Here is a 14,118-nt window from a genome sequence, read left to right as displayed (position 1 = left end):
GGCTAGTGTCTATGATAGAGCTGGCTGAGATTACAACTTTCTGCAGCTTTTTTTCAATTCTGTGCGTTGGCTCCTCCATACCAGTTATCGTGGTCTCCACATTACTTCTGTAGAAATTTCCCAGTGTCTTTTCGTGCCAGAACCAAATACATGAAGGAATACTGGAGGCTCCAGAAAACCTTTACAATCAGCACAAACCTGTGCACAAACCAAATACATATGGAATTTTTTTGTTAATTAATCTGTGCACGGTTTCTAGTTTTCGTATTAGCCAGAGAGCTGCATAAGTTTTGCAAACAGATAAGTGTTTTTATTTTACAAAGTTCTGTATAGAAGTGTTAAATTGGAAAATGTTCTGTGCTTGCACTCTTCTTTGAGGTAATGCAGAGTTAAATATATATGACAGACGCCTGTGTATTTGTACTGAAATATAGGCACAAAGTCCAGAGTATAGTTAGATAATGTGTTTTTAGAGCTTTGGTCAGCTGTTTCAGGCCATTACTGACCTGTTTGTTACTGGGCAAGAACTAGCATTCCTTGTATTTAGACATTGTGTTTCACATGTAACCAAACTGATATATGACTCTCTGCTCCAGGCATCCTTGCACTCTTGGGCAAACTATAAATACCTCTTGGTTTGATGTTACATATCAATTAATGTGAAATAGTTCTGCACAAGTGCAGAACTTGCAGCATGACTGGCTTCTGAGTTAAACATTAATGATTTATTTATTTATTTAGCAATACAGCTCAGAGCAGGCCCTTCCAGCCCTGTGCAGCCCCTCAACCACGATTCACATTTCGCCTAATCACAGGACAATTTGCAATGACCCGTTAGCTTATCCAGTGCCTCTCTGGACTGTGGGAGGAAACCAGAGTACTAGGGGGAAATCACATTCCCTGGGGAGGACATACAGAGACTCTCTACAGACCAGCATCGGAATTGAACTCTGAACTCCAGGAAGCCCCGTGCTGTAACTGTGTTGCACTGACAGCTCCGCTACTGTGGTGCCTAGTTTAAATTTGACTTGGTCACGGTAATCTATTGGCTTTGTTATTGGATGAGGATCTTGCGATGCCACAGGGAAAACTGTGAACATTTAACTCAATAAATCAGGTAAATTGTTTGCTGATATGCAATTATAACCAGAAAGTTGTGCTGTGGCATTGTTGGAAGTACTGATGTCCTTGTGCCCCTTAGGGAAGGGAGACTGTCACTACTTGGTCTGACAATGCCAAGAAATTGACTCTGTATTGTTATTGAGGGCAGCCAGGAATGGCTCATGCAGTACATGCCCTGGTTACAAACAAAATCTCTCCAGTTCTGCTCCTAACATTTCTCCGTTTCATTTTATATTTTTAAGTTAGATTTACCTTCCTGTCCAATGAAAGATGAGATTCATTTGGAAAATCACAAGCAATGCTTTCTCCTGTGAGTTTATTCAGTTTAGATAGTCTTCAAGGGTCTTTGGAATCCTGTGATGATTTGAAAGTTTGAGTGATGCATCTGTGAATTGCCAAATACAATATGATCACCTAAACATATTTCCGGTTCTGGTAATTCGGTTCTCAGTTAATTGGGGCAGCTGCGTATTTGGGACAAGAACAAAAACTAAATTGAGAACATAGCCAGGGTTCCCTGTGTTTATTTGGGAGACTGTGCTGCTTAATTATGACAGGAGACTGTTGCTGAACAGTTTCTAACATTAGTCATATGTTAATGAGTGGCTGGTTGACATTACACCTTGCTTAGAACAATCAGTTTTTAAATGGCGTCACTTGCATGTTTTACTGTTGAAAAAGCAGTGATTATTGTCACTGATAGTAGTTGAGAAATAAGCAGTAAGACAATTTGGAACTGTTTTGCTCACTGTGATTTCAAACATTCAAACATTCCCAGAAAGAGCCAGGAGTGAAAATGAAACTATTTCATGACTTCAACAGGTTAGGTATTATGAAGAATTTGAAGGTATCTTTAATGTTACAATTAAAATAAAGATTTGGAGGATGTGTGGTGAACTACATATACCTGTCTGGACACGCCCCTCTGCTGACTGCTCCTGTGGCTCCTCCCACGGACCCCTGTATAAAGGCGATTGGAGGCACAGCTCCTCTCTCAGTCTCCAGGATGTTGTGTGATGGTCGCTTGCTGCTGACAGTGCTTTCTTCCAGCCAATAAAAGCCTACCTTAACTCAGGTCTCCGAGAATTATTGATGGTGCATCAGGATGCAATCATTGATAGCATTATATGAAGGCAGTCCGTTATCTGCACTAGGTGTCTGCACTGATTTTGTTAATTTACAGTCAATCGAAACAACACAGAAGATGAACTTCTCTGATAATTCTTAGGAGCTAATACACATTTTTATACTGTGGAGAAATCAGAAGTGTTCTAATTTGTTCTGTATTTCATTTAAATACATAAATTGTTACTCAGTTAATCTGAGTTTTTTAAATTCTTTTTAAAACTACTTCTGTGAAACTGACTAATTGGGCAGCTGCTTAATTGGGCCAAAATGTACTGGTCCCACTGTGTCCCGTGAGTGTGTGTGTGTGTGTGTGTTTAATCTGATGCTGGAAACACAAATAACCGTTGAATTTTAAGAATTGTTGACCCAAAGAGATGATGTATCACCTTCTGCTTCTCTGCAGTGGCTCACCCTCAGGATCCACACCAGCCAACAGAAAAGCTGGCCATCCGCTGCTTCAAGTGTGGAGATCCATGTAAAGGACAAGTGTTGCGTGTCCAGTCCAGGCACTTCCACCTTAAATGCTTCACCTGCAAAGGTAGGGCGACTGTAACTGCTGTTTGTCTCTTTTGTATATATCTGGATTTTCTGTCACCTTACTGAAAATGAGCAGGGGCCGAGTCAGAGTAAGTGGTTTATACTTCATAGAGGAAGCCACTTTCTGATCACTATAGTCACTAGTTCTTAGACAACACTGACATTATATTTCTCGGGCCCATGATGTGATCCAAGAAGCATGTACATCTTTATAGATGTGATGGGTACCCTATTTGTATTAAGGAAGTTGTTTTGGATAAACAGTGGAACTGGACCCTGAACCAATAAATCAGATTGGTTTTTAACTGGTTCTAGTTCACCATTTTCATTTGCTTATGAAAGGAAAATCATTTGTCCTTGATACTGATGAGAGTCTGTAGGAGCCACGTATCTGTTCTCTATCTGCACTATATTCTGTGTTGTGCATTTATTGTGGTATCTACTCATACAGGTGGAGGCACGGTAATAGTGAGGGGAATGAGTTATGTAATCATGCTTTGTTCTGGGCAGTTTGGAAGCTGTGGCCTGACAGATGTCATATCTTTTGCCGACTGCTGAATGACAATTAATTACACTTAGCTTACACTTGGGTATGCTTAAGTTACATTGCTTCAGGATTGTGTATTTGCTAATTGTCAGTAAAGGATTCAACTTTTGGATGCAGTCATTTGTCGGAGTGGACGGCATAAAAATCTATAGGGTTGCCGGCAGTGGCAATTGTTTTAGTTTACTTTGGCTGCTACAGAGACCTTTTGCCTTGTTGTCAGCTCCATCTTCAGGCATTGAGTTCTATCTAAATAATAGTTCTCCATCGAAAAGCATATTGGTAGAAACTGCACCAGTGCTCGCATACCCATTCATTCCTAAAGACAAATTCCTTCCTTATGGCATGCACTGGCAGACATGCAAAAATATGTTTCAGACTGACTCAGAGTATCAGCAAGAGAATGTGCAGATTCTTGAAAATTACACTGGTGATTCCAGATATGGTTTATGGGAAAGAAAAAATGTTGTTTTATCCCTGACAACATTAAGAGAGCCTCCCAAATGTCCTTCCTGCAACAGATGGTGTTGCTCTGGCAGGCACATGTCTTCCTCCATCCCTCTGTTAAATACATTCCGAAGAAAGTCGTTTGTCTGTGGGAATTAGCGCCAGTTGGGATGGGAGCAACGGAGCTCAGTGAACTAAGTTCCATGATCCTTTCTGTCTCTCTTGTTGAAGTAGAAAAATTCAGCAAGTCCCTTATAACTGACGTTCGCAAAGAATTTATAGAATATTTGTGATGTCATTGAAATGGTCCAGAGACCTCCAGTGATAAATGAACAGTAAGCGGTGATGGTCCTTTAAGCTGAACTCATTTCTTCTGCAAATGGTTATTGACCCTTGATTCACTAAACAATGTTAAAGAGGAGTAATTAGATCAACCATGTACCAAAAATATCTCTTACTGGCGTCTGGCAGGGAGCTAGAAAGGCTTACTGATCCTCTGTGGCCATTCCGAGCAGAAGTTTCAATTCCTTTGTCACACTGATACCTGTCGCTAACTGTGGGATTAAATAGTATTCCAGTTATTTCTAACAACTGAGATAGCTGTCAAAATGAATGCCCTTAACCCCTTTAAAGCTCTATGTTTTCCTTCAATCTCAAACAGAACGGCCTGCTATACCCCTAAGTCTTCTCAAGCTTATTACAAGGTTATGAACATCAGACTGCAGTGCTGGGGATGTCCATTACTGCATTAAGTAAGATTGTGAGTTTTCATAATTTGGTTAAACTTCATTCCTGAAATTTTGCTGTGTTGATAACAATAAAAGCCTCATGAGAAGCCCTAGCTAACACAGGCAGTAACCTTTGAGTGGTGATGCTGGTTGTAGCTGCTCCTGAAGTCAATGGAACTGAATCTCACAAGTGGAGTGCAATACCCAGCTGGCTCTCCCTGGTACCTATGCCTAGGCAGGATATTGAAGACCAATTTCTATCTATGTGTCACATCAGTATTTTCATGTGGATTTCACGTTATAAAGAAGTTCATTAAAACTGTTCTAAATTAATGAAACAGACTCTGAAATGCCTCATTAACTAATCCGGTGACCTTCCCCATTGTAGTAACCAGCTGCTACTATGTTGGTGCCTTATTTCTATGGATTAATTGTTATTTGTCAGTATTTCAGTCAGTACAAAAAAATTTTCCATCCGGAAAACTCGGAGAAGTGTCACAGTTGATTGTAACATTGAAACAATGAGCTGTTGGCTGTCCCCCTCACTGTGGCAGGAGTGATAGCTCTCACTCTCTGTCTCCCCTCGTTAGTGAGAGAGATTGAAGTGTTGGGATGGGCGGTAGTTTCTGATGGACTCTACATCATGGTGTCTGGGGGCTTGCTGTTGCACTGTGGATGGGGCTGATGCTTTTGCTGGAGTGTGGAAGGGCAGGGTTGATGCTTTTGTTGTTGCTTGTGCATAGGAGGGGAGAGGAGTGGGCTTTGGGTTCTAACATTTTTCTTTCACTTTTTCTTTGGGGATTTTTCACTCTGTTTTGTGAATGTCTGAAGGATAAGGATTTCAGGTTGTGTACTGCATACGGTCTCTAATATTAAATGGAATCATAGAACCATTGAAGCTGTATGTCGGGAAGACAATGCTCAGCAATGTTGGAAGTGCTAATTGTCTATTTTAGAACCCCTCTCCAAGAATTTTGAATAAATTCTTGGAATCTTAGTTAAAGGAATATGGATGTTGCCAAGATTACAATCAGATTTTCTGCTCTATACCTGATGCCTTAAATATTTCTTTCTTCTTGGTTTTCCAACATCCTGTAATGACTTCAAAAATAAATCAAAGGAGATGGCAACTACTAATTAAAATGGTAATTGCTAATTCTTCAAAAGCAGAAAGATAAATACTTGAAAAATAAATGCAGACGAGCTTTTGATATGAAAACATAGCACATTGAGGACTGATGAATGATTTTACTTATTCTTTGCCCTCTGGTGATCTGTTTGTAAGTTATCAGCATCTAAAAGATTCGTTTGCAGTTCACATCTGGGTGTAATTACAGAATTTTCCTTCGTCTCTTTGTGAGTCTCTCGACTGCACTTTTTTGGGCTAATTGAAAATTAACCTGGCCCAGGAACACCGAGAGGTGTTGACACAGATTTACCATCCCACTGGAGTTCAGAAGCAGTGGAGCAACATTTGTGCTCTCCATGATTCCATTAGCATCTGAGGCACCATAGCTTGGAGACTGAGGGATAGTCACCTCCCATGTTGTCAGACGTGGCATTGAATATTTCCAGAGCAGGAGAGGGTGCAGTATCTGCCCAGGCCCCAGTTACTTCCACATCCTTAGCCCTCAGGACCTCATAGTTTTCCCATTCTTTGTCTTTGGACTCCAAAAAAATGTTCAGCAAGGATAATTGTTCCTGGTGTTGAATACAGTAAGCTAGCCTATGCAGTAGAGAAACAGAGTGCTCACTTTTGTAGGGTAAAATAATTAAGTGTTATGACTGTTGCTCAGTTTGTCTCAGCAACCATTCAGCATGGAAATGCAAGAGTCTGTAGATCTGGGGCTCTTAAACTTTTTTATACAAGTGACTGCTTTGGCAGTCTGGTGAAGCCTGTGGACCCCTCCTCAGAACAACCTATTTAAGTAAATGAATAAAAATACATAGGATTATAAAATAAATCAATTCTATTGATATACAGTTATCAAAGTATTAGAAAGACAATCATTGATATAGTAATATGTGTCTTTATTAGTACTTTTAATAACAAGATTTATGAACCCCCAAGGAGTCTATGGAACCCTAGTTAAGAACCCATGCTCTGGATGTTGGGATTTGGATCAGCAATCTGTTGGAGCAACTGTGTTCAGTTCTGGTCTCCTTATGTGAAGAAGGATGTACTGGCTTTGGAGGCAGTGCAGAGGAGGTTCATCATGTTGACTCCAGAGATGAGGGAGTTGTTGAACCATTAAGCCATGAAAGCTTATTTCCAAAACATGGCAGGGGCTTTTTGTCTCCTTGTTTAACTGAAGTTGTATGGTAAGAGGACAGAAGAGTTACTTGGATAAAACACTGGCCATCTAACTGGCTCAATTATGTTCCCAGGTAATGTCATTAGGTCCTTTCGTTTTGCCTCATTTTCTTGTGCTCTTCAATAATTTTACAAAAGAATACATTGTTATCTAATGTTGGTCTTAACTGATGTTGCAAATGGAAACCAATCTTTGCTACTTTGGAGCTGCTTTGTCATCTAAACTGTCTGAGGGAATAATGACCTCAGTCAGATTTATTCATTGAGGTACAGTGCAGAATCGGTCCTTCCAGCTCTTTGAACTGTGCTGCCCATCAACTCCTGATTTAACTCTAGCTTAATTGTGGGACAGTTTATAATGACCAGTTCACCTACCAACCGCACGTCTTTGGAATGTGGGAGGAAATTCACGCAGTTACGGGGAGAACATACTCACTCTTTACAGGCGGAGGCAGGAAGTAAAGTGATATTAGTGAAGACAGCTGATTCTGGGCAATGATTTGGCAGTGTTTTTATAATGAGAATTAAGACTTGAATTGAAGTCTTTCTCAAGAAGGGCATAAGGGCAAAAATATTGTGACCAGAAATGGTCAAACTCTTGAGTTTGTGTAATGCTCTGGTTAAGAATTTTACCGATATACTGTAGGTATTTCATATTAGCACATCTGTAAGAGCAGTCTTATTCTGCTTTTAGCATGTTTTGGTTTGAGCTAAAGAGAAGGAGCTGTGTCGTTCAACTTAGGAATGTTGTGTTAGCCAATCAGGATGGTGGAATTGGGAGAAGGTCCTAGAGAACACTGGACAGAGAGGTTTTTATGACAGACACTGGTGTGGGTTGAGGTCTTGTTGGCAGGAGCTGGGAGAAGACAGGAGTGAAGATGGCAGAGGATGCGGTCCCTGTGCAGATGAATGGCTTCATGGAGGAAGGGCCAGTACTCGCATGGGGTAGCCTGTTTGTTCAAGATGGATTTGGAAAGTAGTCTGTGTATGCAGACTGTGGGTCCATCGCGTGAGTTAAAAACAACTTTAAGATGAAATCCAACTTATGTGCACTTAGTTTACTCTAATGGGCCCTTTTTATTTTTTCTTCCTTTCATTTTTTTAATTAACCATTTGATAAAGCTGAAATTTATAAGTATACTTTCTTTATAAATGTATGCAGTGTAAGATTTGTTATTTCTTGCCAGTGGCTAATTGCATGCGGCCAGTACTTACACCACAGTATTCGCTCAGATTGAGGTGCGGATGCTCAAAGTTTCCCGGCTCTTCCGGTCTGGTGGGACCAAGTCATATTGACCCTAGATGTATGGAGTTTGAGAAAGGTGGTTTTCTCACCGCTGTCCATGGCTTGTTAGTGGGAGGCTAACTAGCCGTGTTTCTAGAGCCAACTGGTTAAAGGGTTTCACTTGGATTTTTCTCCTCTCCCAGCAAGGGGGAAACCAATTAACTCTTTTGCACAGAATGCATTACGTACTCTCTGCTTGCTCCACACACCAGGTGATCAATGAAATCTGGTATGCATTTATTTCTTGTCAGTTTGTATGCAGTGAAACAAATTTTAAGCCACCAATTCACCAAATGATCCATTTGGGTGGTTGTTGACTTTCTGCTTCAGTACATTATTTATGTCATGGTTCCATGCTTATTGCAAGAAAAACAACATATGAGTCTGTAGAAAGTTTTGAAGCAACTTTTATTCATGTATTATAATTGTGTAGAAAATTTGTAACCCGGTTTTAATTAAAAGTGACAAAATATGATGGAAGGCTACAGTACTATGTTCTTGGCTAGGATATAACAACTCATTAGCTTTCCATTCACAGAAAAAAATAATTTCATTGGATAGCCTTCAAATTTGGATGACTGGCTCATGTGGAGGATGAATTGTTTCAATGATGAATGGGACCTAGAAAGGAATACTGTAATTGGTTTGTTAGTGGATCAATAAGAGTTTCATTATGACCATTGAGAAACTCTCATCCCTCCCAGCCCACGCATAGGAAAATTTTTAGGAACAAGAAGAAACCATTCAACACCTTGTGTGTGTTGCTTGGGACTTCCAATATCTGCAGATTTGCTCGTTTGTGATTCAACACCTTAAGACCGCTGTATCCATCAGTTAAACTATCCAAACTAGTTTCTTGCCAGTTTGTGAAACATACCAGAATTGACTGTGGTTCGGTGTCAAACAAAAAACACAGGACAATACCATAACAGACAACAGAATAACAACCAGCAATTTACAGGGCAATAGTGCAAACAGCCATGGCCAATCAGCAGTTAGCAGAACGGTCACATGTGCAAACATCAATAATCAAACTTCAATAAATGTGAACATATGAACGGACTCAATGGAACAAAGAGAGCAGGACAGATCGTTCAACACATGCTGTGCAGGGACAATTAGGGTATTACATCTGAGTGAGTTTTATTGAGAAGCTGGATAGTTACAGAAAAGAAGCTTCAGAGGCGACATGTAGTCCTGGTGGTGGTGGACTTGTAGTGTCCCTCTGATGGTAATTTGGTGAACAAGTGACTGCTAGGGTGAGTGGAATCAGAAGTTGTTTTCCAGTTCTTTTCGTCACTCTGGCGACAAGCAAGTCTTTTAGTATTGGTAGCCAACGTCCAAGGCTCTTCTCTGCTGAGTGGACCACTTGCTGCACCTGGCCTTGCAGAGGGAGGAGGCGGCAAAAAACCAGACTGGAATGGAAGTGGTTGGAACAAGTATCGTGCTTGTTATGTTATCTCCACTTTTGAAGTGATCACAAATCTGCTTAATTTTCTTCATAACAGTTTAATTTAAGAGACATCATATCAAACTGGACAAAGCATTATTGAATTTTAAGAATAAGTTAACTATGTACAGTATCAGTAAGCTTAAGAAGCCTTTTTTAGCTAAATTTTGATAGGCTAATTGGCCACTTAAGTGCTCCTGGTGTGTAGCTGAATGTAGAATCTGTTGGGGTAAGGGGAAGTTTTAATTTATTGAGATACAGTGTGGCATATTCCTTTCTGTCTCTTCAAGTGATGCCCCCCAACAACCCCCGATTTAACCCTATCCTAATCATTGGACAATTTACAATGACCAATTAACCTACCAGCTGGTATGTGTTTGGACTATGGGAGGAAACCAGAGCACCTGAAGGAAGCTCACCTGGTCACGGAGAGAACGTGCAAACTCCTGACAGACAGTGGCGGGAATTGAACTGGTGTTGCTGTACTGCAAAGCATTGTGCTAACCACTACGCTACTGTGCAGACCCATGTATAAAAATTCTGCTTAGATCATGACTTTTCTCTTCTGTAATAACACTAGACAACAAAGATTTTGCTTCCTTATAATTTTTGAGTGTATTTTGTGGATTTTGAGCTGCTGATCATGAAAATCACCATGAAATTTCTCTGTCATGCACCATTTATTTAAAATCACCTCAATTTGCTATGTTAATTCATAATGTAACTCAGAATAACTGATGCCAAAATTATTGTGTGCAGTTTTGGTCACTGAATTACAGGAAGGATATTAATAAGATTGAAAGAGTGCAGAGAAAGCTTACAAGGACGTTGCTCGGACTTGAGAAACTGAGTTACAGAGAAAGGTTGAATAGGTTTGGACTTTATTCCCTGGAGCATAGAAGAATGAGGGAAGATTTGATAGAGGTGTATAATATTATGATGGGTATAGATAGAGTGAATGCAAGCAAGCTTTTACTACTGAAGCTAGGGGAGAAAAAAACGGAGGACATAGGTTAAGGGCGAAGGGGGAAAAGTTTAAAGGGAAAATTGGGGGAGGCCTCTTCACAGAGAGAGTGGTGGGAACATGGAATGAGCTGCCAGATGAAGTGATAAATATAGGCTCACTTTTGACATTTAAGAAAAACTTGGACAGGTACAAGGATGAAAGATGTTTGGAGGGATATGGGCCAGGTGCAGGTCAGTGGGATGACGCAGAAAAATGGTTTGGCACAGCCAAGAAGGGCCAAAAGGCCTGTTTCTGTGCTGTAATGTTTTACGGTTCTATTAAGGCAGCTTTTTTTCGTTGGTCCCCGCAAATCAAACTGGTCATCAATGACAGGCAATTCGAAGAACTTATAGTAGGACGAGAAAATTGCATAGAAGGCACTTAAGGAGGTTGAAAATATTCTTGGTAACTATAGAGCACAACATGCTTCAAGCATACAAAACCATAAATTGGAACATGTCACTGAAGATTCATTTTCTGCATTCATACTTCTTCCTTGTAAATCTTGGCACTATCAGTGGCAAGCATGGTGAAAGGTTTCACTGGGATTGCAGTCATGGGGAAACAATTTCAGGGCAACTGGAATCCACTAATGTTGGCTGATTATTGTTTGACACTTAAGCAAGAAGCTTCAGACACTGAGTACAAATGAAAATCATCAACAAAACATTTTTAGCTTAGTTGAACTACTATGCAATTAAACACATGATACTTAATAAAAATAAAAATTTGTTTCTTGTCTCTCCAAATTCCTGCATTATATAAGTAGTCTGAAATTATATTTGTGTCCAGCCTCAAGCGGCCTATCCTAAACAAAAAAATTCTGAGGAAGCAGCACTTTTGAAAAAAATTTGTTGTCCAATGGAGCAGTGAAGAAAACTTGGATGAATGTTGGATTGGCGTGAACAGATGCTTGATGGTTAGTATGAACTCAGTGGGCTGAAGAGTCTATTTTCATTCTTTAAGGCTGAGATAATTTCCCATGCTTTTGTTTTTTTTTTAGCCTAAATAATAGATCGTTAGAGCCCATAAATCCTTTCTTTGCTTCCTATTATATCGTTGATTCAGTTTGACAAAAGTGTGTTTATTCCATGGCTTGTCAAATGACAACCAATCTATAAAACTTTAAACTAACCCGTAGTACAAAATCGTAGGTGTGAGACCATTGTCAAGAAGCTCAAAATGATTGCCAAACGAGTACCTCACATTTGACATCAAATTAATTCAGAATTCAGAATCAGGTTTATTATCACTGACATATGTCATGAAGCCTGTAGTTTTACAGCAGCAATACAGAGCAGAACATAAAAATTATTGTGACAAAATAAATAATTCAAAAGACAAATAATGAGGTAGTGTTCATGGGTTCATGAACCATTCAGAAATCTGATGATGGAGGGGAAGAAGCTGCTTTCAAAATGTTGACGATGGGTTTTTCAGATTCCAGCTCCCATTTGCTGATACTAGTTAAGCAGAAAGGACATGTTCCAGATGGTGAGGGTCTTTAACAATGCATGCTGCTTGCTTAAGACAATACAGCCATTTGGCCCATCAAGTCTGTCCTGCCATTTCATCATGGCTGATCTATTTCCCTCTCAGCCCCAATCTCCTGCCTTCTCCCCATATCCCTTCATGCCCTAACTAATCAAGAATCTATCAACCTCTCTCCCTTAAATATACTCAATGATTTGGCCTCCACAGCCTCCTGTGGCAATGATTCACCACTCCCTGGCTGAAGAAACTCCTCCTCATCTCTGTTCTAAATGGATGCTCCTCTATTCTGAGGCTGTTCCCTCTGGTCTTAGACTCCCCACTAGAGGAAACATCCCGTTCACATCCACTCTGTCGAGGTATTTCAACAGGCAATAGGTTTTGATGAGGTTACTCCTCTGTCTTCTGAATTTGCAGTGAGCATAAGCCCAGAGCCATCAATCGTTCCTCATGTAATAAGCCTTTCGATCCTGGAATCATTTTTATGAACCTCCTTTGAACCCTCTGCGGTTTCAGCACATCCTTTCTGACCAACTGTTCACGGTATTCCACGTGAGGCCTCGCCAGTGTTTTAGAAAGTCTCAACGTTACATTAAGGTACTGCCTTTTTTTTGTAATTCAAATTTTTATTATTATTTATTCTTATTTTACAAAACAGCACAGCATATCATAGAGCAGATACAGTACAGCATATTTACACAGCCATCCCATGGCAGGAAAACATATAAAACTTTTGAAGAATTAAAGTTAAGGTTGTTCCCATGATATTACTGTCTGAGTTTACAATCCTACGCAGCCTCTTGTGGTCCAGGCCAGTTTAAAGATTTTAAAATCACTGCATGCTTTCTGCTGATAAAACGAGAAGACTGTCCCCAAATGCCTGAGACAGAATTGCATTATCTTTCATCATTCCAGAGCAGGACCTTAAATAGCTTGATATAATAGTGCTCAGTAGTGGATATTTATAAATGTTCAAAGTGTCACTTTAAAGCTTTGTTAAATGTGTTGTTATCTAATTATGCTCACTGTGCCTGCCATTAATAATCTTCCTGCAATGCGCTCTTTTATGAACTCAGATAGCCAGAAGATCTGAAGTACTAACAGCAGCATCCAGACCCAGTGAGGCGTAACCTAGCAAAGAGAACTGTTGACCTTGACCTCCTTCTGAAGGGCTGCTCTTCTGTATAGGAACAATGTTAAGTAGTACCAGTGTTCTGTTGCCAAAATAGTCTCTAAAGAAGCTGTTTTTATTGTGGCTGAGTGTGTGGAGCTGTCTGCCAGCACTCACAATGCTACCATTCTGAGGGCTGGAGCTCTGCTTAGCAGCATCTTGAAAAAAATAAGTTAATCAGTGGGGCTAGCGTTATAGCTTGGGGCATCTAAGTCCGGAGTTCAACCTAGCCCTGTCCGTAAGGAGTTTGCCCGACTTCCCCGTGAATGTGTGGGTTTCCTCCCATGCTCGAAATACCTACTGGTTAGTAGGTTAACTGGTCATTGTAAATTGACATGTGATTAGCATAGAGTTAAATGGACGGGTTGCTGGGCAGTGTGGCTCATTGGGCCAGAGGGCCTGTTCTGCACTGGATCTCTAACAAATAAAATAAAATTTAACCCAGTTACGGAATCTTGTCCACTGCAGTGTGAGCTGTTAAAGAAAGCTGACTTTGCACTCATTCCACTGCATGTCGAGATGCCATAACCCAATGCTTACAGGGAGGAAGCATGACAGCAGCATTGATGGGAGACAGATAATGAAATGCTTTGTCTTTCTCCAGTGGAGAACTAGTCACATTGCTTGATCTATTGCACGATGCTGTGATATGTTCAAACTTGATTTTATTTCTCCTCTTATTATTATAATTGGGTGGCGGAGTGTAGATCCATCTCTACCATAGGAGGTGTAAGTCACTCCAGCCTGCAGGTCACCCTTCAACAAGGTGTAACAACTGCTTTGACACTCTTGATCAGAGTCACATGAAACCACAGGAGTGGTGGTGGATGGTCATACGAGCAGCTGGTGCATATCATAGGTCCTGGCTATCACCATGCAGAACATCTCGGAGGAG

General features: G+C 40.4%; 1 protein-coding gene across 7 annotated transcripts in view; it reads left to right on the top strand.

The window, feature by feature from the left end:
* ablim1b (actin binding LIM protein 1b) overlaps positions 1 to 14,118 on the top strand; it is a 400,575-nt gene that overhangs the window by 147,192 nt on the left and 239,265 nt on the right. For 6 of the 7 annotated variants that reach the window (XM_059947920.1, XM_059947911.1, XM_059947912.1 and 3 more), the window contains exon 2: positions 2,654 to 2,788. The exons of the other annotated variant lie outside the window; for it this stretch is intronic. In XM_059947920.1, coding sequence (XP_059803903.1) covers positions 2,654 to 2,788 — 135 coding nt within the window. The remainder of the gene's footprint in view (positions 1 to 2,653; positions 2,789 to 14,118) is intronic. 7 annotated transcript variants of the gene reach the window in all.

Source organism: Hypanus sabinus, chromosome 22, assembly GCF_030144855.1.
Source record: "Hypanus sabinus isolate sHypSab1 chromosome 22, sHypSab1.hap1, whole genome shotgun sequence".
NCBI lineage: Eukaryota > Metazoa > Chordata > Chondrichthyes > Myliobatiformes > Dasyatidae > Hypanus > Hypanus sabinus.
The sequence above is the reverse complement of the archived record's forward strand: the minus strand, read 5'-3'. Positions and strand labels throughout refer to the sequence as shown.